General features: G+C 44.7%; 1 protein-coding gene across 1 annotated transcript in view; it reads right to left on the bottom strand.

Annotated features, from left to right (window-relative positions):
- MUC16 (mucin 16, cell surface associated) overlaps positions 1–21,117 on the bottom strand; it is a 67,290-nt gene continuing 46,173 nt past the window's right edge. The window contains exons 40-56 of the mRNA XM_044254303.1: positions 18,143–18,267; positions 17,995–18,062; positions 16,096–16,268; positions 14,702–14,737; positions 13,501–13,566; positions 12,497–12,618; positions 12,329–12,396; positions 11,997–12,169; positions 10,646–10,776; positions 10,244–10,311; positions 9,277–9,425; positions 7,816–7,979; positions 7,335–7,402; positions 3,342–3,508; positions 1,937–1,978; positions 1,658–1,737; positions 1–216 (exon numbers count right to left, since the gene is read on the bottom strand). Coding sequence (XP_044110238.1) covers positions 118–216; positions 1,658–1,737; positions 1,937–1,978; positions 3,342–3,508; positions 7,335–7,402; positions 7,816–7,979; positions 9,277–9,425; positions 10,244–10,311; positions 10,646–10,776; positions 11,997–12,169; positions 12,329–12,396; positions 12,497–12,618; positions 13,501–13,566; positions 14,702–14,737; positions 16,096–16,268; positions 17,995–18,062; positions 18,143–18,267 — 1,799 coding nt within the window. The 3' untranslated portion in view covers positions 1–117. The remainder of the gene's footprint in view (positions 217–1,657; positions 1,738–1,936; positions 1,979–3,341; positions 3,509–7,334; positions 7,403–7,815; positions 7,980–9,276; positions 9,426–10,243; positions 10,312–10,645; positions 10,777–11,996; positions 12,170–12,328; positions 12,397–12,496; positions 12,619–13,500; positions 13,567–14,701; positions 14,738–16,095; positions 16,269–17,994; positions 18,063–18,142; positions 18,268–21,117) is intronic.

Genomic DNA, 21,117 nt, shown 5'->3' with positions numbered 1-21,117 from the left:
TCCCCTGTGAACCAGTCAGAGGCCAAGTCAAGAAGGGCCCAGAGACTGTGTCCAACCAATGTGGTTTATTCCTATCCCAATGAGGTTATTCCTGTTGGGAGCTCCCAGGCAGAGCTTTCACTGCAACTTCCTCAGGTCCAGGTGAGGCAGGTAATAGCCCAGGCTGTGCTGCTGAACCTGGTAGCCTCCCTCCTTCTTCCGCCGGCAGACGGTGACCTGTGAGGGCAAGAGGAGGGTGTAAGAATGGCCTGGGACCTCAGGGATGAGGGTGGCCAAAGCCACAGATGCCTGGTGCCTTCTGTGTGTGTCTCAACCTTTTTCTACTTCATTTTCTCTCAGGCATGCCTCGTCCTTTTATCTCTTTCTCTTCTCTCTTCCCTTCAACTCTGTTTTTCTACCCTTTTCTCTGATACCCCTTCATATCCTCTCCTTCCCTCCCTCCACACAGGCACCCTCTACTTAACCGAGGTTTAACTGGTGTACAGTGAGCTGTATGCATGTAAAGCAAATGATTTGACAAGTTTTGAATATAACTTTGTGAACCATCACCACAGTCAAGACAAGGAAAGCTCGTCATCCCCCAAAGTGTCCTCTTGCTCCTTTGTAATTCCTCCTTCCCTGCCATTTGCAAAAACATTCTCGTTCCCAGGGAACCACTAATCTGATTGATATCCCTGTAGATTAGCTTGTCTTCTGTAATTTGTTTATAAACAGGATCATACACTATGTACTCATTGTTATCTAGCTTCTTTCACTCCACATTATTATTTTGAGATTTATGCATGTCAGTGCATGTATTTGTCATTCATTTCTTTTTATTCCTGAATTAGTATTCCACTGTGGAGCTAGACCAGGCTTTGTTGATTCATTCATCTGTTGATGGACCTCTGGATTGTTTCCAGTTTTTGGCTGGTAAAATAAAGTTATTATTAACATTTGTGTACAAGTCTTTGTATAGATTCTAGTCTATTCTAATTTTATTTAATTTAACTATTTAATTTAATTTAATGTTACTTCTCTTGCATGAATTCTTAAGAGTGGAATGGCTGGGTAGGTATATGCAACCTTTAAAAATGCACTGGGTGTGGTGCAAAAATAATGAATACTGTTATGCTGAAAATAAAAAAAATAATAAAAATGCATCCAAGCTATTTCTTACCAGCATTCTCTGAGAGTTCTAGTAGTTCCTAATCTTTTTCACCACTTGTGAGAGTCAATCTTTTCAATTTTAGCCGTCCTCATGTGTCATAGTATCTCATTATGACTTTCACTTATGTTTCCTTGAGACTTATGTTGTTCAAGAGAAGGACAAAGCAAGGGGCACTGGGTGACTCAGTCAGTTAAGAGGCCGACTCTTGACTCCAGCTCAGGTCATGATCTCAGGGTCCTGGGATGGAGCCCCCTGTCAGGCTCCACACTCTTTGGGGAGTCTGCTTGAGGAGTCTCTCTCTCTCTGTCTCCCTCTGCCCCTCTGCTCATTCCCTCTCTCTCCAATAAATAAATCTTTAAAAAATTCTTTAAAAAAGGAAAAAGCAAAACACACACAGACTATGAGAGATATTCACAAAACATATTCCCAGCAAAGGACATATATCTATAAAGCATAAAGAACTCTTACAACCTAATAGTAAAAAGACAAGCAACCCTCCTTACTTACCAGGAAGCAGCAGATCAGGCATGTGATGAGTACCAGGAGTCCTGCCAAGCAGATAAGGATGATGGCCCAGTAGGGGAGGTCTGGGGAGACAAGTGCTGGTGTGAGTCACCTCCTGTCATTCCCCTAGAAGCTCCTGCTTTCCCTGAACTGTGCCTAACAATCCCTGACATGGGTTGTCCAGCTTTCACCATTATCAAGACTCTGGGCACATGGTTTTCGTTAAGTATAGCATCAAGACATTTCTTCCCCATCCTGGGCTGGGACTTCTTTGAGACTTACCAGAATTCTCAGTCAAGACATCATTTCTGTTGGGAGAATACCCTGGAAATGAATGAAATGGAGAATGCATGTGAGCGTGTTTTGTGCTTTTTAAATTTTGTTTTTATGCTTCTTAAATAAGACTTTTCAAATATACAGAAAAATAGAATATCGTAAACATGCATCATCTAGATTTAACAATGCATATTTCACCCAGTTAAAACAATATTTCATCCAATGTATAAATTGTTAGCACTTGCCACCCTTGCTTCATTCGTATTTTCCCTGAAATATTGAATTAGAAATCATAATGTTCACCCATTTTTCTCTAAAAAATGAGGACACTTTGCTACATAATCCAAGGAGTGTAATAAATTAATCAAATTCATACCTCTGGGCAAGGAGGGCTGAAATTGGGCTGTGCCATCTTATGATGGTTTTGGGGAGAATGGGTTATCATAGCTGGCAAGACCAAGAGATGTCTCTAAATTTGTAAATTCCCACTCAAATGCTCTCTTCCCTGCCCAGAAACACATTCACCCCTCTCCTTTACTAAGTTGTTTTATACTCATTTTCCAGGATTCACCTACAATGTAACTTCTTTCCAGGAAAGCTTCTGTGATGACCACTTCCAAGTATGAATTATTTCACACCAAATAATACTTTCCAATTGTCTATTTTTGTCATTGTAACTGCAGCATAAACCCCACAAAAGTAGGGACACATAGCACCCACTGGGCATGGGAGAGAGTTTCAGGTCACCCTACTGGATGGCTCCTCCCCAGCCAACTTCTTATAGATGTGCTGTCCAATACAGAGCAGCTACAAGTAGCTTCTTAAATTAAAAATAATTTTAATCAACTCAAACTAAAAACTCTGGTTCCTTGGTAACATTAAAAATCAGTAACTATAAAAGCCAGCCACAATAGCCAGATTTTAAGTATACAATAGTCACATGCAGCCATTGTGCTGGACAGCACAGATAGAGAACATTCCATTATTGCAGAAAGTTCTACTGCATGGTGCGGATCCAGAGCAGAACTTGGCAAAGTACAACCTGTGGGCCAAGTCAGGTCCATTCTTACATAGGTTCTCTTTTTATACAGCACAACTCAGAGCTAGAATCCCTCACTGACCACTGGGCAAGTGACTTTTAGTACAGGGATGAGAAACAGAATTACAGAGAGGGGAAGTGACCTGCCTGAGGTCACAGAGCTATCTCTGAGAAGGCAAGTGTCTCCAATATCCCACTGGGTATCCCTTCCTCTCCCTCAATGGTGGATAAAGCCCAGGGGAATATGCCATATCCCATAAGCCTAAAAATGTTTAACACTGACTCAACCCCAGGTCTCTAGATTCCCAGGAAAGACCCCACATGTGGAGGTTGGACCCCTAAACTCCTGCCCCAATGACCAAGAAGCCTTACCATCCACAAGGACACTGTTTCTGTCCAGGGTAAAGTTCTGCAGCTGGGTGCCATTATTGGTCAGCCTCAGGAATTCCAAATAAATGGCAACTCTGTTCAGTTTCCGAGCCAATGGTGAAAAGTTACACAGCGAATCCACCCCAGTGTGGCTGCTGTGTGGGACAGACCTGGAAGGGCAAAAGGGATGAACAAGACTACCTTGAATTCTACCTTGCTTCAGGTTCCTGCTTCTAGGTCCTATCCAAAAGAACCTTCTGCAATGATACAAACATTAGTATCTGCAATGTCAAAATACAGTCATTATTAGCCCCATTTTGTTGTTCAGCACTTAAAATATGCTAGTGTGGGTGAAGAAATGAATGTCTTATTTTGGTTAATTTAATTAGGTTATAAATAAAAAGCCAAGGGGAGAACATTTTTGAAATGTTTGCTGTAGGGCGCCTGGGTGGCTCAGTGGGTTAAGCCGCTGCCTTCGGCTCAGGTCATGATCTCAGGGTCCTGGGATCGAGTCCCGCATCGGGCTCTCTGCTCAGCAGGGAGCCTGCTTCCCTCTCTCTCTCTCTGTCTACTTGTGATCTCTGTCTGTCAAATAAACAAATAAAATATTTAAAAAAAAATAAATGTTTGCTGTAAGGACTTCCAAAAATCCATAAAATCATTGAGAACACTGGCAAGAATGGTCAAAATCAACTTTTTCAGAAGTCTAGAAATTAACCAAAGGCTTGTAACAATCTGAGGATCGGTTAGTTAAGAAAAAAATGGATGTCAGAAAAAATGGCCGAGAACTCTGAAAGTGTATCCTTCCAAAAAAATAAAAAATAAGGGGAAGTGGGTCGGGGGGGATCAGGTAAATGGATGATGGGCATTGGGTTGAGCCGCTGCCTTCGGCTCGGGTCATGATCTCGGGGTCCTGGGATCGAGTCCCATATCGGGCTCTCTGCTCAGCAGGGAGCCTGCTTCCTCCTCTCTCTCTCTGCCTGCCTCTCTGCCTACTTGTAATCTCTCTCTGTCAAATAAATAAATAAAATCTTTAAAAAAAAAAAAGGAGGACACTTGATGTAATGAGCACTGGGTGTTATATGCAACTGATGAGCCATTAAAAACTACCCTTGAAAATCCATAAATAAACAAACTCATGCAATCATGGACAACTGATTTTCAACAAGGGTGCAGAGATAACAGGGAAAGAATAGCCTAGTTAACAAATCGGTACTGATACAATTAGATATCCACAAACTAAAGAATGAAGTTGGACTCGAACCTCACAACAGAAACAAAAATTAGCAAAATAAATCAAATGTCTAAATATAAGAGATAAAATTATAAAACTCTTAGGAAAAAAATGCTGGGTGTAAATCTTTGTCAATTTGGATTAGGCAATGGTTTCTTTGATTTGGGACTAAAATCACAAACAACCAAAGAAAAAATTGATAAATTGAGAGTCATCAAAATTAAAGATGAAATGAAAATTAAAGATGTGTTTCAAAGGGTAGTACCTAGAAGGTGAAAAGGCAGCGTGACAAATAGAGAACATATTTGCAAATCATATAACTGACAAGGATCTAGTATCCAGGATACACAAAAATGGTGATAACTCAACAATAAAAAAAAAATCAGTGTGAAACTGGGAAAAGGACTTAAATAGAAATTTCTGCAAAGAAGATAGGAAATAACCAATCAGTACTAAAAAAAATGTTTACTGTCTTGTTAATTTTGGCCATTCTAACTGGTGTAAGGTGGTATCTCAATGTGGTTTTGATTTATGGCCAAAATTAACAAGACAGTAAACAATGTGTGTTGGAGAGGATGTGGAGAAAGGGGGACCCTCTTACACTGTTGGTGGGAATGCAAGTTGGTGCAGCCTCTTTGGAGAACAGTGTGGAGATTCCTCAAGAAATTAAAAATAGAGCTTCCCTATGACCCTGCAATTGCACTACTGGGTATTTACCCTCAAAATACAGATGTAGTGAAAAGAAGGGCCATCTGTACCCCAATGTTTATAACAGCAATGGCCACGGTCGCCAAACTGTGGAAAGAACCAAGATGCCCTTCAGCGGACGAATGGATAAGGAAGATGTGGTCCATATACACTATGGAGTATTATGCCTCCATCAGAAAGGATGAATACCCAACTTTTGTAGCAACATGGATGGGACTGGAGGAGATTATGCTGAGTGAAATAAGTCAAGCAGAGAGAGTCAATTATCATATGGTTTCACTTATTTGTGGAGCATAGGAAATAACACGGAGGATATGGGGAGATGGAGAGGAGAAGGGAGTTGGGGGAAATTGGAAGGGGAGATGAACCATGAGAGACTATGGACTCTGAAAAACAATCTGAGGGTTTTGAAGGGGTGGGGGATGGGAGATTGGGTGAGCCTGGCGGTAGGTATTATGGAGGGCAGGTATTGCATGGAGCACTGTGTGTGATGCATAAACAATGAATTCTGGTACACTGAAAAGAAATAAAAAAAATTTTAAAAAGTTCAACATCACTAATTGTTAGGAAAATGCAAATTGGAACATCAGTGAGATACCATTTCACATCCACTGGGATGACTATAGTAAAAAAAGGGATAATAACAATTGTTGGTGAGGATCTGGATAGTTTGGAACTCATACATTGCTTATGGGAGTGGGAAATGGTAGAACCTCTGTGGCAAACAGTTCAGTAGTTCCTCAAAAAGTTAGCCTGGAATTACCATATGACCATACAATACCAGTCCTATGTACATGCCCAAGAGAACTGAAAACACAAGCTGATACAAAAACTTACACAGAAATGATCATAGCAACATTATTCATAATAGACAAAAAAGTGGAGATAACCCAAGGCTCATCAGTGAATGAATGGATAAATGGAAAGTGGTTTACCTTCTTACGGTTTGCCTCTGTAAGAGACCCTTAACTCCAGGAGACAAACTGAGGGTTGCTGGGGCAGGGGATGGGGTAATTGCGGGATGGGCATGAAGGAAGGCATGTGATGCAATGAGCATTGGGTGTTATGTGCAACTCATGAATCACTAAATTCTACCTCTTAAACTAATAATAAATACAGTGTATGTTTATATGAGGAATCTAAAAGAGTCAAACTGATTGAACAGAGAGTAGAATTAAATTGAATTTAAATAAAAGTTTTTTTAAAGTAGTAGAGCTATACAACAGATATTATTTCGTCATAAAAAAAGGAATGAAGTACTTATACGTGTTACAACATGGATGGTCTTGAAAACATTATGCTCAGGGAAAGAAGTTGGTCACAAAAGGCCCCATAGTATTTGAATTCATTAATATGGGATGTTCAGAATAGGCAAATCCAGACAGACAGAAAGTAGATTATTGTTTGCTAGGGGATGTGGATTAAGGAAGAGTAGGAATCAACTGCTAATGGGCACAGGATTTTTTTTAAAGAACATTCCACACCCTATATCACATCTACATCAAAAACTAATGATGTACTAGTCGGTGGCTAACTGAACATAATTTTAAAAAATTCCACCATTAGATAGTGGGATGATTGTACTACTCTACAAATAAAGCACTAAATTGTGTTCTTTGAAGGGGTCTATTTTCTATGTGATCCTATCTCAGTAGATATATGAGAAGTTTGGATTGGCTCTTTTGACTAGTGGCTACACTACTGAGCAGTATAATCTGACTGCTGGATTCTAAGTCATCTGGTTCTAGCCACCCCCATCTTCTATGGATCCTGACTTCAATGGCTAATTTCTTAAGGCATGGATGCTCTACTCCACATCCCATGGCCCCAATATCAGGTGCCTCCAGGTCTACTGAAGTCTACTCTGGCTTTCTTGAATTTCTGAGCCAGTTGGGTTCACTGGTTTAGGAATAAGTTGGTTTTTAGGTAACAGTTCAATACTCCCAGGGCTATCTTCCATAAGAGCTAGAACTGGGACCATGACAATGAGGGACACTTTTACTTAAAGGACATCAGGAGTCTCCAGAGTGATTAGATCTTGAGGTGGAACTCACCTGAATGCTAAAACTTGACAGCCAGAGAAAAAACTCTTGATGCTGCTGTTTCGGAAGACCTGGTTGAGCTGAAAGATAGGGCAATGTTCCTTTGATCACCATCCCAGGCCAAGTGGCAGCAGAATTTTTAGCCACTGAGCATACTCCCCTTCTATTCTTTCCCATCTATTTTTTCTTATCTCAACAAACACTAGCCCAGATAAGTGTACCAAAGGACATCCCATTCCAGAGTATGCCTTAGCTACAGGACCCTGGACTAGCTACTGAAACTCTCTGGGCCTTAATTTTAATCTGTTAATATGTTAATCTGTTAATTTTAATCTGTTAATCTGTTAATTTAAATCTTAATCTGTTTCTTAATTTGCAAATGGGCATAAGAACCTCTCTTCATGAATTGTTATGAAATTATTATGGAAAATCACCCTCTGACTACCCAGTGTCCATAGGTCTGTCTCTACATGGGAATGGAGTGGATTCTCACCGCATTCTCAATACTTCTCTTGTTCTGCTGGTGTTTGGTGGTGCCTGGCTGGGCTATGTCCTGGGAATAGAGTAGGTTGGTGACAGTGAAATTCAGCTGGAAGTGGTCAGGGCTGGGACTGCTTGTTGGTATGTCTGTTGGAAGATGAGCTGGTGGCTCCACTTCTGTAATAAAAAGAAGGTATAATAGTCCCAATCAGGAGAAGATTTTAGCAAAAAAGTCATTCCAGCTAGTCTACTTATTCCTGGCAATGTGACCTGAGCTGGATTTTTTTTTTTTTTAAGATTTTATTTATTTATTTGTCAGAGACAGAGGGAGAGAGAGCAAGTGAGCACAAGCAGACAGAGAGGCAGGCAGAGGCAGAGGGAGAGGCAGGCTCCCTGCCGAGCAAGGAGCCCGATGTGGGACTTGATCCCAGAACCCTGGGATCATGACCTGAGCTGAAGGCAGCGGCTTAACCCACTGAGCCACTCAGGCGTCCCTGAGCTGGATTTTTTTAAAGACATGTTACATAAGGCCTCCACCCAGCCACTTTGTATCCATTGATCTCTCTATCTACCAACTCTCCCCCAAGTATTATGAGAGCTCACTAGTATGTGGGGATGAGGAGATTGGGCCCTTCTGGGGCACAGAAGGCAAGTGCAGGTGCTGATCACCCTAGGGGACATCTGTCATACACCTTTGTTGACCTAAGTTCCTAATGTGTCTCGCTGCCTCTGGTCTTCTCCCCTTTCCAATCCACTCTCTATACGACACCTAGAGGATGAGCTTTCTAAAGCAGAATTCTGTTATATTCCTCTGCAAACCATTCCAGTGCGCAAGAAAGTCCCTGCCTGCTTCTATAGCTTTACCCGCCACTTCTCCCATGTCAAAGTGTTTGCTCCAGCCACACCAAACTCCTTAGAGCCTCCCCAAATGTTCTGTCTTCTAGGATATAAACACATGTAACTCGACTCCCTAACTCTTCCCATTGGCTAGGTCATGTTCACCATCACATCTCAGTTTGTTCATTACTTCCTCCAGAAAACTTTCAAGATGGGCTGTGTGTTCCTCCTTGGGGTTCCCTCAGGTTCTTGAAATTCTCTCTAGCAGTTTCCACAGTGCATCATCGATGCCTATTTACTTTCATGACATACTTGTTGAATGAATGAATGTGTCCTTCAATCAATCAGTGTATGAGTCATAGCCAGAGGGCCTAAGAAAGCAACTCAGGATACTCCACATTTTGGGTTGGAAAGATTTATGAGTAAAAATAATCATTTCCTTGGGTGCAATTGCTGCACGTTTTCTTCCTACTTTCTGCTGGATGATCCAATGTCATGGGTCATCAACATGGGCCTCCAGAAAGTCCCCCTTTCCCCTCCAGAGCCTCCATCCATTCTACTGCTCCTGAGAAGCCCCGTCCTTCCTTCCTCATAACCCCATCTCTTCAAGCCATGAAATCAACCCCCAATCTTGCACCTGTCACATGAAGGTCCGTTAGCTGATAGGTGGCCCCTAGCCAGTGGGATGAGACGTTCAGGGTCTTGTCCAGAAAGACTTTCTTCACCACGCTGGGGTCCACATTGGAAGAGAACAGTACCTGGACGGTGACCAACATGGAGCCCAACCTAGAGACAGAGACCACGGAATTCAGCTATCACTCAACACCAGCAGTGTCTCCTGAGTTCTTGTTTAATAGGCCCAAAGACCTAAAGGCAAGAGGTGAGAGATTATCTCCCAAGCTAGAGAAGACACCCTGACGAAAAACACAAGGTTTCCACAAGTTGGGAATAGAACAAATAACTATAAAAATAATGAACATCTATGGAGCACCTCTAGGAAGTGACTTAAACATTCCCTCACCATCACTCTGGTGGAAGTTATCATTATAATTATCCCCATCTTAAAGACAAAAGAACTGAAGTCTGGAAACACTCAAAGTTGGCACTGTGTCCCATGATCCTCCTGTTCCCCAGTGTCTCAGTTCTTCCACTCATTCTTCACAGACCTGGGTTCCAACCAAATTTGGGCAATTCTTGAGCTGTTTACTTTTCTTCTCCAAGCCTCAGCTTCCCCATCTGAACAATGGGGATGGTCACAATAGTATCCATCTCACAGGGGCTGCATGAGAATCCCATGAGATGACCATGCATGAAAGTGCTCAGCAGGGGTAGGGCCACAGGAAATGTTATTATTGGGCTTATCTTTGTTGAAAGCATCTCAAAGAGGAGAAGGTGGTGGATGCTAGTGTTGGTGGCCCCGTGAGTTAATCCTTCCCTTACCCCTCCCCAAAGTCCTATGGAAGGAGATGGTAGAAATGGCTGACAGGGATGTGGGGGAGCATGGGGAGCTTGTCAGTGACTTTCATCTCAAAGACTGTGCCAGGATGGAAGCTCAGAGCTGCAAGCTGCCAGCTCAGCCAGCACTTCCAACCTCCTCAACTTACGTCAAATTGGTGACCAGGCAGGAGTGGAATATGTCTTGTAGCTGGCTGCCTCTGTAGAGTTTGGTGACCTAGAATAAAGGGTGGGGCAGTGGGTGAGATGGAGGCCTCCTGGGGCTTGAGGGGGCTACTGCAGCCAGTGAAAGAACACAGGCCTTGGAGCAAAGGAGCTCTGAGTTTGTATCCTGGCTGTGTGACCTTAGGCACACCACTCCCCCTTTTAAGCCTCAGTTTGCCCATCTGGAAAATGGGGAAGGCAGCCAGAGCACCACCTTTGGAAACTGAGAGAACTCAAAACACATAGGCAAAGGGCAAAATTGAAATAATCACTTAATATATGTGAATCAGAGGAATGACAGGGGCACCCAGGGCAAGGAGAGACAGGACTGGTGAGAGAGACACTACCTTGTCCTGGATGTCCCTCCATAGGGCTGTGTACTCCAAGGATGTGGGGTCTGGGTTGCTGAGGTTCCAGTTGATGATGCGGAAATTTAGCTGATACTCCCTCTGGGTAGATAAACTCTGGGGTGCATAGCCTGGAGCCAACGAGAGGAGGAGACTCTTAGCCATTAGCACAGAGAGAGGCATAGTGCCTACTGTCAGATTCAGCCAAACATAGGCCCACATGCTGGGGACCTCCAAATGGAAAGTCACCCCACAATGGGGAAAACTGGAATTTTACAGGGATTCTCCCAGTGCGAGTTTTTACTTTCTAGAATGTTTTTCAATCCTCTGCTTTTCCTGGAAAACTACTCATGTTTCAGAACCCCAATGAGATGGAACTCCAGGAGAGCAGGGATCTCTCTGTCTTGTTCTTGCCATGTTCCAGGGCCTAGTATAGTACTGGGTACATAATATCTTCTTCTAGGAAGCCTTCCCTGAATTGTCCCCGCTCTGTGTTTCCATGGCACCCTGTTAATAACGGTCTCTGCCTTTTTGGTGTGTCCCTAAGTAATATTCAGTTCTCTTGGTTATGAGATTTTTCAGGGAGAGAACTTGTGTGTTCTATCCCTGTACCTAGCACATGGCTTGGGACAGAATGGTAATGTAAATGTGTTTGTTGAAGGGGTGAATGTAAACTTCACTAGATCCTCAAATATGGGGCTGAGATACTCTTCTCCCAATGGTTCACTCATTTACTCATTCACTGGGTATGAGGATATACTAACTAAAGAACTGAGGCTGTAGTGACACATTACAAGACCTTAATTTCATAGAGTTGGATAATTAAACAATTGTGGTGAAGTATGATTAGTTGGTCTGGTGCCCATCTATGAACCATAGGACCATGGAGAGCAGGGTTTCTCATCCTCGGAACTACTGATATTTGGGGCTATGTAAGTCTTGGTGGAGAGGATCTCTTGTTCGTTGGAGGACATTAGCAACACCCTTGGGCTCTAGCCACTAGATGCCGGTAGCACTCTTCCCCACTTGTGGCAACCAAAATGTCTCCAGTCATTGCCAAGGGTCTCCTGAGGGGCAGAATTGTCTCTAGGTTAGAACCACTGACATAGAGGGGCCTCACACTGTAGAACTCCTGTCCCGAGAGATCCCATGAGTCAGACACTCGGGGTTCAAATTAGGATCCATTATATTAATTTGTCAAAGAATTTCATGCTATTTACCTAAAATAACAGGAGAGACTTTTTCCATGGAGAGTTTGGGGAGGGTATTGCCTCATCAAAACTTGGGCTGACTTGTTAAAGAGGAAATAAAGTAGAATGGGGACCAATAACGATTGCTATAAATCACTCACCATTGACAAAGAGGCTGTCATGGACCAGGGTATAGTAGCCCATCTGGGTGACACCATGGGTCAGCTGGTACAGCTCCCAGTAAAGCTGCTCTCTGTCAAGTCGATGGCCCATGGAGTCATGGCGGTAGGTGCAGATGGCATCAACATGGGTAGCTGGCCCATCCTTCTCAGGTCTGGGGAGAGAGGGATGTGGGGACTCTAAAGGGAGGTCCTGAAACCTCACTATGGGGATCACAAGGAGGGGGGTAACAAATGGGAAATCAGTGGGAAGACTGGAAGGGTTGGTCACCAAAATGGTCACTACTGGCAAATGCTCAGAAAAAGAGTCCTACCTGAGGGAGATTAGTCTGCAATCTGAGTAGAAGGGGCCCAAACTGCTCTTCTGGAACAAGGATCCAAGCTGGGGAGGAAGAGGGAGGAGGATGAACAGGAGAGGCAAAAGTGGGGCAAGGGCTGGGTTGAATTGATCCCACTAGGAACTTCTGGGACCACGGTCTCACCAGGCGCTGTAGGGTCCTCTTGGTGGAGTTGAACATAGCTGAGCCATTGCTCATGTCCCCTGAATACTGGAGGTGCGAGATGGTGAAGTTGAGTGTAAGGGTCTTCAAGTTGTATCCCATAGCTACAAGAAGAGAGGGGAGAGATGGCTACTTCTGAGAGTTGGCCTGAGACCACATCAGAGTCCTACATTCATTGTACTCTGTCATCTTCTCTTCCAGTGGCACCACCACCCACTATCTGGTCACCCAATTCAAAACCATCATGTCGCTCGGTTCCTCCTCCTTCTCCTTCAAGTAACCCCAATACCACTTGCAGAGTGGTCCTCATATACATCCTCTCTATCCTCTTCCAGCTCAAGCCTTTTCTTCTCTCACTTGGACCAACACCCCAGCAGACTTACTGGATGCCTTCTCTAAAGAATGTTCTCTACACTGAAAACTAGAAGAAATTCCTTAAGTAAAAAATTTCAGTATAGTCACCACTACCCATGGCTTCCTTTGGCCTTCAGTGTCAAGTTCAAACTTCTTGACCTGGCACTCAAGGTTCTTCCAAATGGTTCTTGGGATCCTTTCAGCTTCACATATCCATCTACTGTAGGTTCAGATTTATGCTTTATGTAAACCAAATCCCTCTCAATTCTCTCCATACACTATGCTGTTTCTGGCCACTGAGACTTTGCTCATCAAATCTCCTATATCAGGAAAACTCTTCATCCCTTATTTTCCTGGATGACACCTCCTCATTCTTAAACTCTCATTTTGGCTGAAACTTTCTCCAGAAAGACTTCCCCCCAAAATTATACTAGGTGCCTTTCCCCAAAATACCTCACATTGTTGTTATAATGGTCTGCTGATCTCACAAAACTAGTGGCTCCATAGGGAATGCATTAGACTGAATTGTCAGTATAATCTTTGAAATTGACATGACTGTCCTACACCAGAATTTTACAACTGACTGGTAGAACAGAGCTTTTCTTGGGAAGGAAAAGGGATCTTCCAGATACCTGTGGTGGCTTCTGGTTGTGTAGGTGATGATGAACGAGGCAGGAATGTGGTGGCTGCCTCAGGAGCTGTGGAAAGGGAAGTCATCAGGAAGGAACAGAGTCCCCACACAGTGGGAGAAATTCCCCAAAGCTTGCCTGGGCTTTAGCAGTGGTTGCCCCAGGACAAGCATTCACAGGTATGTCATCAATGAGAGTAAGGGAAGGAGGGATTGTGTGAGCAGAGGGGTGAATGAGCCCACGAGTGAAATAAACTCAAGAAAGTAAGGGTAGGCTAATGAGAGAGATTAAGCAAGAGGACAGGGAGATGAATGGAAAGTGGACAGACAGGGGGGATACCTGGATGGACAGAGGAATAATGAACAAACGAAGGGTCAGAAAGAAAGAAAGAAAGAATAAACACAGGAAGAAAAGTTGGAGAGATGGATGGAAGGGAAAAAGGAGGAAAAGACAAGCAAGTGAATAGGCAGAGGCTGGATGGATGGACAGATGGATGGGAAGAAGTAAAGAATGAAAGTTGGATGGATGGAAGGATGGACAAAGGAGAGAAGGAATGAAGCATGGATGGATGCAAGAAGGAGAGATAGAAGGATGGATGGATGAATTGATGGATGGCTGGATGAAAGAAGAGAGAGAGGGAGGGAAGGAAGGATGGATGGATGAATTGAAGAAAGGAAGAATGAATGAAAGTTTGGATGGACAAAGGGAAAGAAGGAAGAAAAGATGGATAGAGGGAAGGAAGAATGGAGAAGTCTGAGAGAAGAGATAACTTGAGAATGGGAGAATGGATGAATTAAAAGATAGATGAAGGGACCATTGGACAACTGAACAGGCAAATTTGGCCAAACCACTGAGTGGCCACTACAGTTGCATCTTGACATTGAGGTCCCTTCTGTGGCCCTTGTAGGAGATCTTGTTTTCAGGAGGCATGGACTCATCAACTGACCTCAACCCAGCATCCCTGTAGGAAACGTTTGTTCAAATTTCTTCCTCCAACCCAAAAGGCTATGGAAAGTTTAGAAAGCCAATACCATGGCTGCAGGCCCAGAAGAGACCAATGACTTAGCATGCTTCTTCCCACTGACCCCTGGCCACACTCAGGAAAGCAGCCTGAGATTGGGCAAGCTCCCTTTATTAGTGAGGAGAAAAGTTTGGCTCAAGACCCGTAGAGGCTGATATGGGTACTGGTTGCAAAGATACATACTTGTAGGAGGCTCATCTGGACCACGTTCATTATAACCTGGAAACAAAAATGTCACACGTAAGGGGAGATGGCAGCACAATCACAGATATTCCATGCCTTTGTCCACGTGGGGCTCCTGCTGGCCTTTCCCTCTGTGTACCAGGTAAGCATCTATGCATTTTCCAAGATCAGACTCAAATGTCATCTCCATCATTAAGGTATTCCTGATCTTCCAGGTAGAGATGACCCTTCCCATCCACCTCTCCAGCATGCCCCTAAGAGACCCTCATCACATTTATGTTCACACATTTATTCCCCCACATATATATCTGCCCCAATATCTACCCTTCCACCCTCCCTCCAATCTATCCCTCCAACCAACAACTATTTATTGAGAACCTACTATGCACCAAGTTCTATTACATTTGGAGAATATATCACTGAACAAAATATCTCTGTCCCTTTGGAGCTCACATTAGGACAGGTTGCCCATGTGGCCTGTGTCCCTGGTGCCAAGCACAAGGCCTGGCTTATAGCAGATTCTGGGGACTGCTGGCTGAGTGAGCAAAATGAAGCTTATTTTACAGGAGGGAAATATCCTAAACTTGCCCCTGCAAGGGCCAAGGTGAAGAGAACAGATGTGAACTCACAACATCAAGACCCAGACTGACTAGTGGCATGGGTAGGTCGCTTTCCTTCTCTGTACATCTCCCTCTTTGCTCAAATGGGAGTCATAAAGGGCCAGGATGTCTCCCTGTCCACCTGATGTGGCAATGGGGATAAGAAAGTATGATTTGCCAAATATCATTTCCAAGCTGGGGACAGAGAGGAGAGAAGCTGAATTATTCTAATAAACCACACCACATTCCATGCTCTGCCTCTCAGAACCCCAGAGAGGGGTCACCTTCTTAAATACTGTCCCTTCCTGGCTTCTAGGAAGATGCCCAGCATGTCCAAACCTTGGACCCCACAAATGTCCAGAGTGCCTACCTCATTTCCTGGCATTAGGGCCCCACCCAGGAGAGAAGCCCATCCCTGGTCTAGGGTAAGAAGCTGGGAGGGAAGACAGATGTGGATATTCTTTTCCCACACCTCCCCTGGAATCATCTTTCAGGAGTTAAAAGCATAGGGTCAAGCACAGTGTTGGATGCTAACTTCTGGGGCTCAGGCCTGGCTCTGTCGTTCTCTAGCTGCACCACTTGGGCAAATTACTTAACTTTTCAGAGCCTCCATGTCTTCATCTGTAGAAAGGTGTGATCAGGGACAGCCTCACAGAGTGAGTGTTGGAGGGTAGGGGTCAGTGTAGAGTTGAGATTCACACCTGAATTTGTCTCAAGGTTTCCCCTAGGTTTCCTGACCTGTGGGACAGGGGTATGGAAGCAGTTGCGGGGTGGGGGCTGCTGAGAACCGCTCACCATTGAGGTAGAGGCTGTCCTTGTCCAGAGAATAGGGACCCAGCCGGGTAATGCCGCGGGTCTGCCGGCTCAGCTCATGGAACACCTGCTTGGCAGGCAGACCTGGGCTGCTGGGGGGCTGCCGGTAGGTGCAGAGGATGTCCACCCTTGTTTTGGCACCATTCTTCACAGACCTGAGCAAGGAGAGATTGATGTGTAGGGAGTGCAGCCCACGTGGTACCTCTTCACCTGTGGTCGCTGCACACCTCATGTCCTGTGTTCCAGCCTTACTGAACCATTCACAGTTTCTCCACCTGGCCACACTCTCTCACCCCAGGATCTTTGCACATGCAGTGCCTTCTGTCTGGAGGTCTCTCCCCTTCTCTCCTTACTCTCTAATAATTTCCTGGTCATCCTTCAGCTGTCAACTTAGACACCTCCTCGTTCTCCAAGATCCCTCCCAGGCAGAGTCAGGAGAGGATCCTAGTTGCCACAGGACACCATGCTTCCCCCATCACACCTCTGATGGCCCCCAGTGTGAACCTATATTATTTGTTCCTGTTCCCTCAAGACAGTGGCCTCCATGAAGTCAAGTAATGGGACAATTTAGCTCACCATTGTGCTGAACTCCCAGCACTTTGCCCATTGCCTGTTCCATGCAAAAACCAAAGTTCTTATGAATGGATGGACAAAATAGGATATATCCATACGATGGAATATGATTCAGCTTTAAAAGTGAGGGAAATGCTGACACTGGCCACAATGTGGATGGACCTCGAGGACTTTATGTTTAGTGAAGTAAGACAGACACAAAAATGCAAATACCATATGATTTCACTTGTGTGAGATATCCAGAGTGGTCAGATTCATGGAGATGAAAAGTAGAATAGTAATGGCTAACATCTGGGAGTAGAGGGAAACAGGGGGCCATTGTTTAATGGGTACAGACTTTCAGTTTTTGCAAGTTTTGGAGACCGGTGGCACAATAATGTGAACACACTTAACACTACTGAACCGGACACTTAAAAATGATTCAGATGGTAAATTTTCTGTTGTGTGTCTTTTATCACAATTAAAAAAGAATCCATTCCTGCCAAGATTCTACATGGTGTGGACCTTGGTGCTCCCCAGCTGCTGTCTGGAAAACACCTTCTTTCTCTCTGTCCCTCTCTCTCTCTGTTCCAGCCACACCAGCCTCCTTGCTGTTCTGTGAATATGCTAAGCTCCTTCCTACCTCAGGACCTTTGCCCATGCTGCTTCCTCCACATGGAACAGTTTTCACGGCCAAATCCTTTTCCACCTGGGACACTGTTCAGAAATCACCTCCATGAACTATCCTGTGCCCTAGGTAAAGCTGCTTTTCCATCTTTCTGCATTTCTGCATCACCTTACTATATTTAAAACCATTTAAGATATTTTATTCTCTTGCTTAGATTCTTCTTCCTCCACTAGATGAGTGCAGGGACAGTGCCTGTGCTGTCACTCTGGTGCCCACTGCCTGCCTCAGGGGAGCTGTACCACTGATGACAGTGGACTGAGAACACAGCTGGAGAAATACTTTGTATATGTGCTGCCGAAGCGAGCACAACTGGAGAAATACTTTGTAAACCCCCACAGAACCCACACCAACCCAGAAAAGTGCAAGTAATGGCCTGATGAAGAGTTTCAGAAAGAGTAGGACGATGGGTGCATAGCATCGTGCCCATAACAGATGTCACCGAAATGTATGCTTGAAAATAGTGAAATGGCTAATTTTATGTCTATATGTATTTTGTTACAATTTTAACAATAATGTAACATGAAGACATGGATGCCAACAAGGACCCTCCAAGACAGTCTGCTACAACTGGCAGTGGCCTCCACAGTCAGAAATCCTGTCCTTCCACAGGGGGTTATGGTGGGTGGGAGGGGGGTTCTCACCTTAGTGAGGTGACTTTGCAGCCTGCATATCGGGCTCCTAAGCTGCTCCTCTGGAACAATGGGCCAAGCTGGAGAGGAAGGAGAGGGCCAGTGTGGTCAGACCCAGTGACAGCCCCGAGGAGGAGTCACGGGAAAGCTGGTCTCTTACCAGGTGCTGCATGAGGCTGTCTGTGATGTTGAACTTGAGGGAGCCGGGGTGGCCCATATCCGCTGAGTAGCGCAGGTTGTCGATGGTAAAGTTCAGTGTGAATGGCTCCTCACTGACCTCCCCAGCTGTGACAGGGGCAGAGAGGGCCAAGGCTTATGGGGACGTTGGGGCGCCCAACATCCACCCATGATGGGGCTTCCAAGGGCCTCTTGTCCTCCATCCATAAACCTGAGGGTCGCTTGTTAATGGGGACAACTCCAGCAGCAAGCAAGGACAGGTGTAAGGATTTGGGGGCTGGAGATGGTATTCCCACCCAGGTGTAGGAGTGGAGGGGCTCTGTGGAAACACTAGAGGCTTTGTTCTTCCAAGAAAGGAAAGGCTCCAACTTACCATACTGATGTAGAACCGGGGAAAACCCCACACATTGTCCTCCATATGCTCTCTGCTCCCCCATCTCTAACTCTTTATCTCTCTGTGCCTCTGTCTCTCTTTTCTTCTCTGTTTCTCTCTTACACCCAGATATGTCAAACTTCTATGCATTGCAAAAAAAAAAATCCAACTAGGAGATGTAACCAATCTCCCTGTACATTGATTTACTCATCTGTAAGATAATGATTCCTAATTCAAAATCTGTAATGAGGTTTGAACAAGTTGAATTCTGTAAAGTGCCTAAGCACAGTGCTGGGCATAGGGTAAACACTATATAAATATTCATTATATAAAACAAATAAGCAAATACTTTCTGATCACTCACTACATATGGAGCTTTTTACCTGGGTAAGTAGCTGGGTGCTAGAACCACCCACACTAAACAGAGGAGGAACCACAGTACAGAAATGGTCCTCTGCCCAGGGTTACATGACTGGAGAGGGAGAGTCTGGGTCTGGACCAGGTTCTCCAAAGCCAGAGTCCTTGCTCATGACCTCCCCTGTGAAGACACATGCTCCTGCTGAGACACATGCAGCTGGCTCAGTGTTCAATAGTTGGGGTGACCTGAGTAGACCCCAGGGGAAGTGTAATAAATGAACATATGATACAAGTGAGACCAGAGGCCCAGTGGCCTGGCTCTAGAATGGATAAGCAGGACAAACCTTTGGAAGAAAAACTTACCTCTTCCCTCCCTCTCTTCTGTTCACTACTCCTTCCAAGCTCCTTCTGTCTAACCTTCCTTTTTTCCTTCCATCTTTCTTTCTATTCATCCATGCATTCATTCTTTCTTCCTTCCATCTATTCATCTTTTCTTCTCTCTCCCTCTACCCCTTCTTCCTTTCTTCTATCATCTGTCTACCCAGCCTCCCATCCAACCACTCATCCTTCTATCCATCCATCCTCCATGTCTCCATCCACCAACCCACCCTCCCATCCATCCATCCATGTATCCATGACATCCATCCATCCATCCTTCCATCCACCCACCATCCTTGCACACATCATTCCTTCCTGCCTCATTCCTTCTCTTCCTTCCTTTTTCTCCATTCACACTTCTTTCTATGCATCCTTTTGTCTGTCCTTCCTTCTATCCCCACCTTCTTCCATCTATCCACCTTTCCTTGCTTCCTTCCTCTACGCTTTCTTTTCTTCCATTCATCCATCCATCTTTCCTTTCTTTCATATCTATTCCTTCCATGTATTTAGACATTTTCTCTTCCTCCTTTCCCCCCTCCATTCATCTTTTCTTCCTTCCATCTGCCCATCCATCTTCTGTCCCCCCTCCCACTCATCACTTCTTCCTCCTTCCCTCCCATCCATCCATCCATCCATCCATCCTTGTCTTTTCTCCATGTACATTGAATTGATCCTATAATGCTTCAGGAACTATTCCAAGGAGTGGATACTGAGCAACAAAACACAGTCAATCCAACTGACTTTAACTTATTTTTCCTCTTATCAGGTTGTCATTGCACCTGAGGAGCCCAGACCCCGCAGTGACATTGGAAGGAGCGAGGGAGGATGCTGTGGTGTAACAGACCAGAGATGGACCCAAGAAGAGAGTTTGAGAGGGCTCCAAAAACACACCTCGAATGCAGGGGCAATTAATTCTTGAAAGAGCTACAAGGTCCTCATTCCAGGGTTTGTTGGGGATGAACTTGAACATAAGAGGTGTACACCAAAAATCAGCATATCTTTTTAAAGAAATTAACTGATGGAGAAGTGAGACTGTGAGTTTTTTGAGTCATAGGAACTCTTGGTTCTATTATGTATTTGCTGTATGACTTGGCAGCCTCTCCCAGCCCGAGTTTACTCATCTGTAAAATGGAGCTGAGTCACATGGTTGTAGCGAGGAGAACTAAAGGATAAAGAGCATGTGTTTTTGGATGAATTGTGTCTCCTGCCCTTCCTGTATACACACACACACACACACACACACACACACAAATTCAAGAAGTTCTAATCCCTAGTACCTCGGTAGGTGACTGTATTTGGAGATAGGGCCTTTAGAGAGGTAACTGGGTTAAAATGAGGCTTTTGGGGTGGGCCCTAGTCCAGTCTGGCTGCTATCGGTATAAGAAAAGGAGATTAGGACACAGAGGGACACCGGGAATGTGCAGGCAAAGGAATGACATGCCAAGAGGCAGCAAGTGGAAGCCACCTGCTTGCCAAGGAGAGAGGTTTCAGAGCAACCAACCCTGTTGGCACCTTGATCTGGACTTCTGGCCTCCAGCACTGTGAGAATATATGTGTTGGTCATCTGAGCCACCTGGACTGTGGTAGTTTGCTTTGGCAGCCAGAGCTGATCAAGACAGTACGTAACGTACATAGCATGGTTCCCGGAAGGCACCAAGTTCAATACATGTTCACCAAAAACCCAACAAATGGTGCAACCCTGATGTTGAGACACTCTCAGAACAAGAGACAGAGAGGTGAGTGGAAGGATAAGAGAAGTACAAGGGCAGAGTTTTAGAAGAATCTGAGGGATAACCACGCGAAGGTCAGAATGGCGGGAGGACGGGCCTGTGTGTGAGATGCTCTTGCCC

This window comes from Neovison vison, chromosome 6, assembly GCF_020171115.1.
Source record: "Neovison vison isolate M4711 chromosome 6, ASM_NN_V1, whole genome shotgun sequence".
In the NCBI taxonomy this organism is placed as follows: domain Eukaryota; kingdom Metazoa; phylum Chordata; class Mammalia; order Carnivora; family Mustelidae; genus Neogale; species Neogale vison.
The sequence above is the reverse complement of the archived record's forward strand: the minus strand, read 5'-3'. Positions and strand labels throughout refer to the sequence as shown.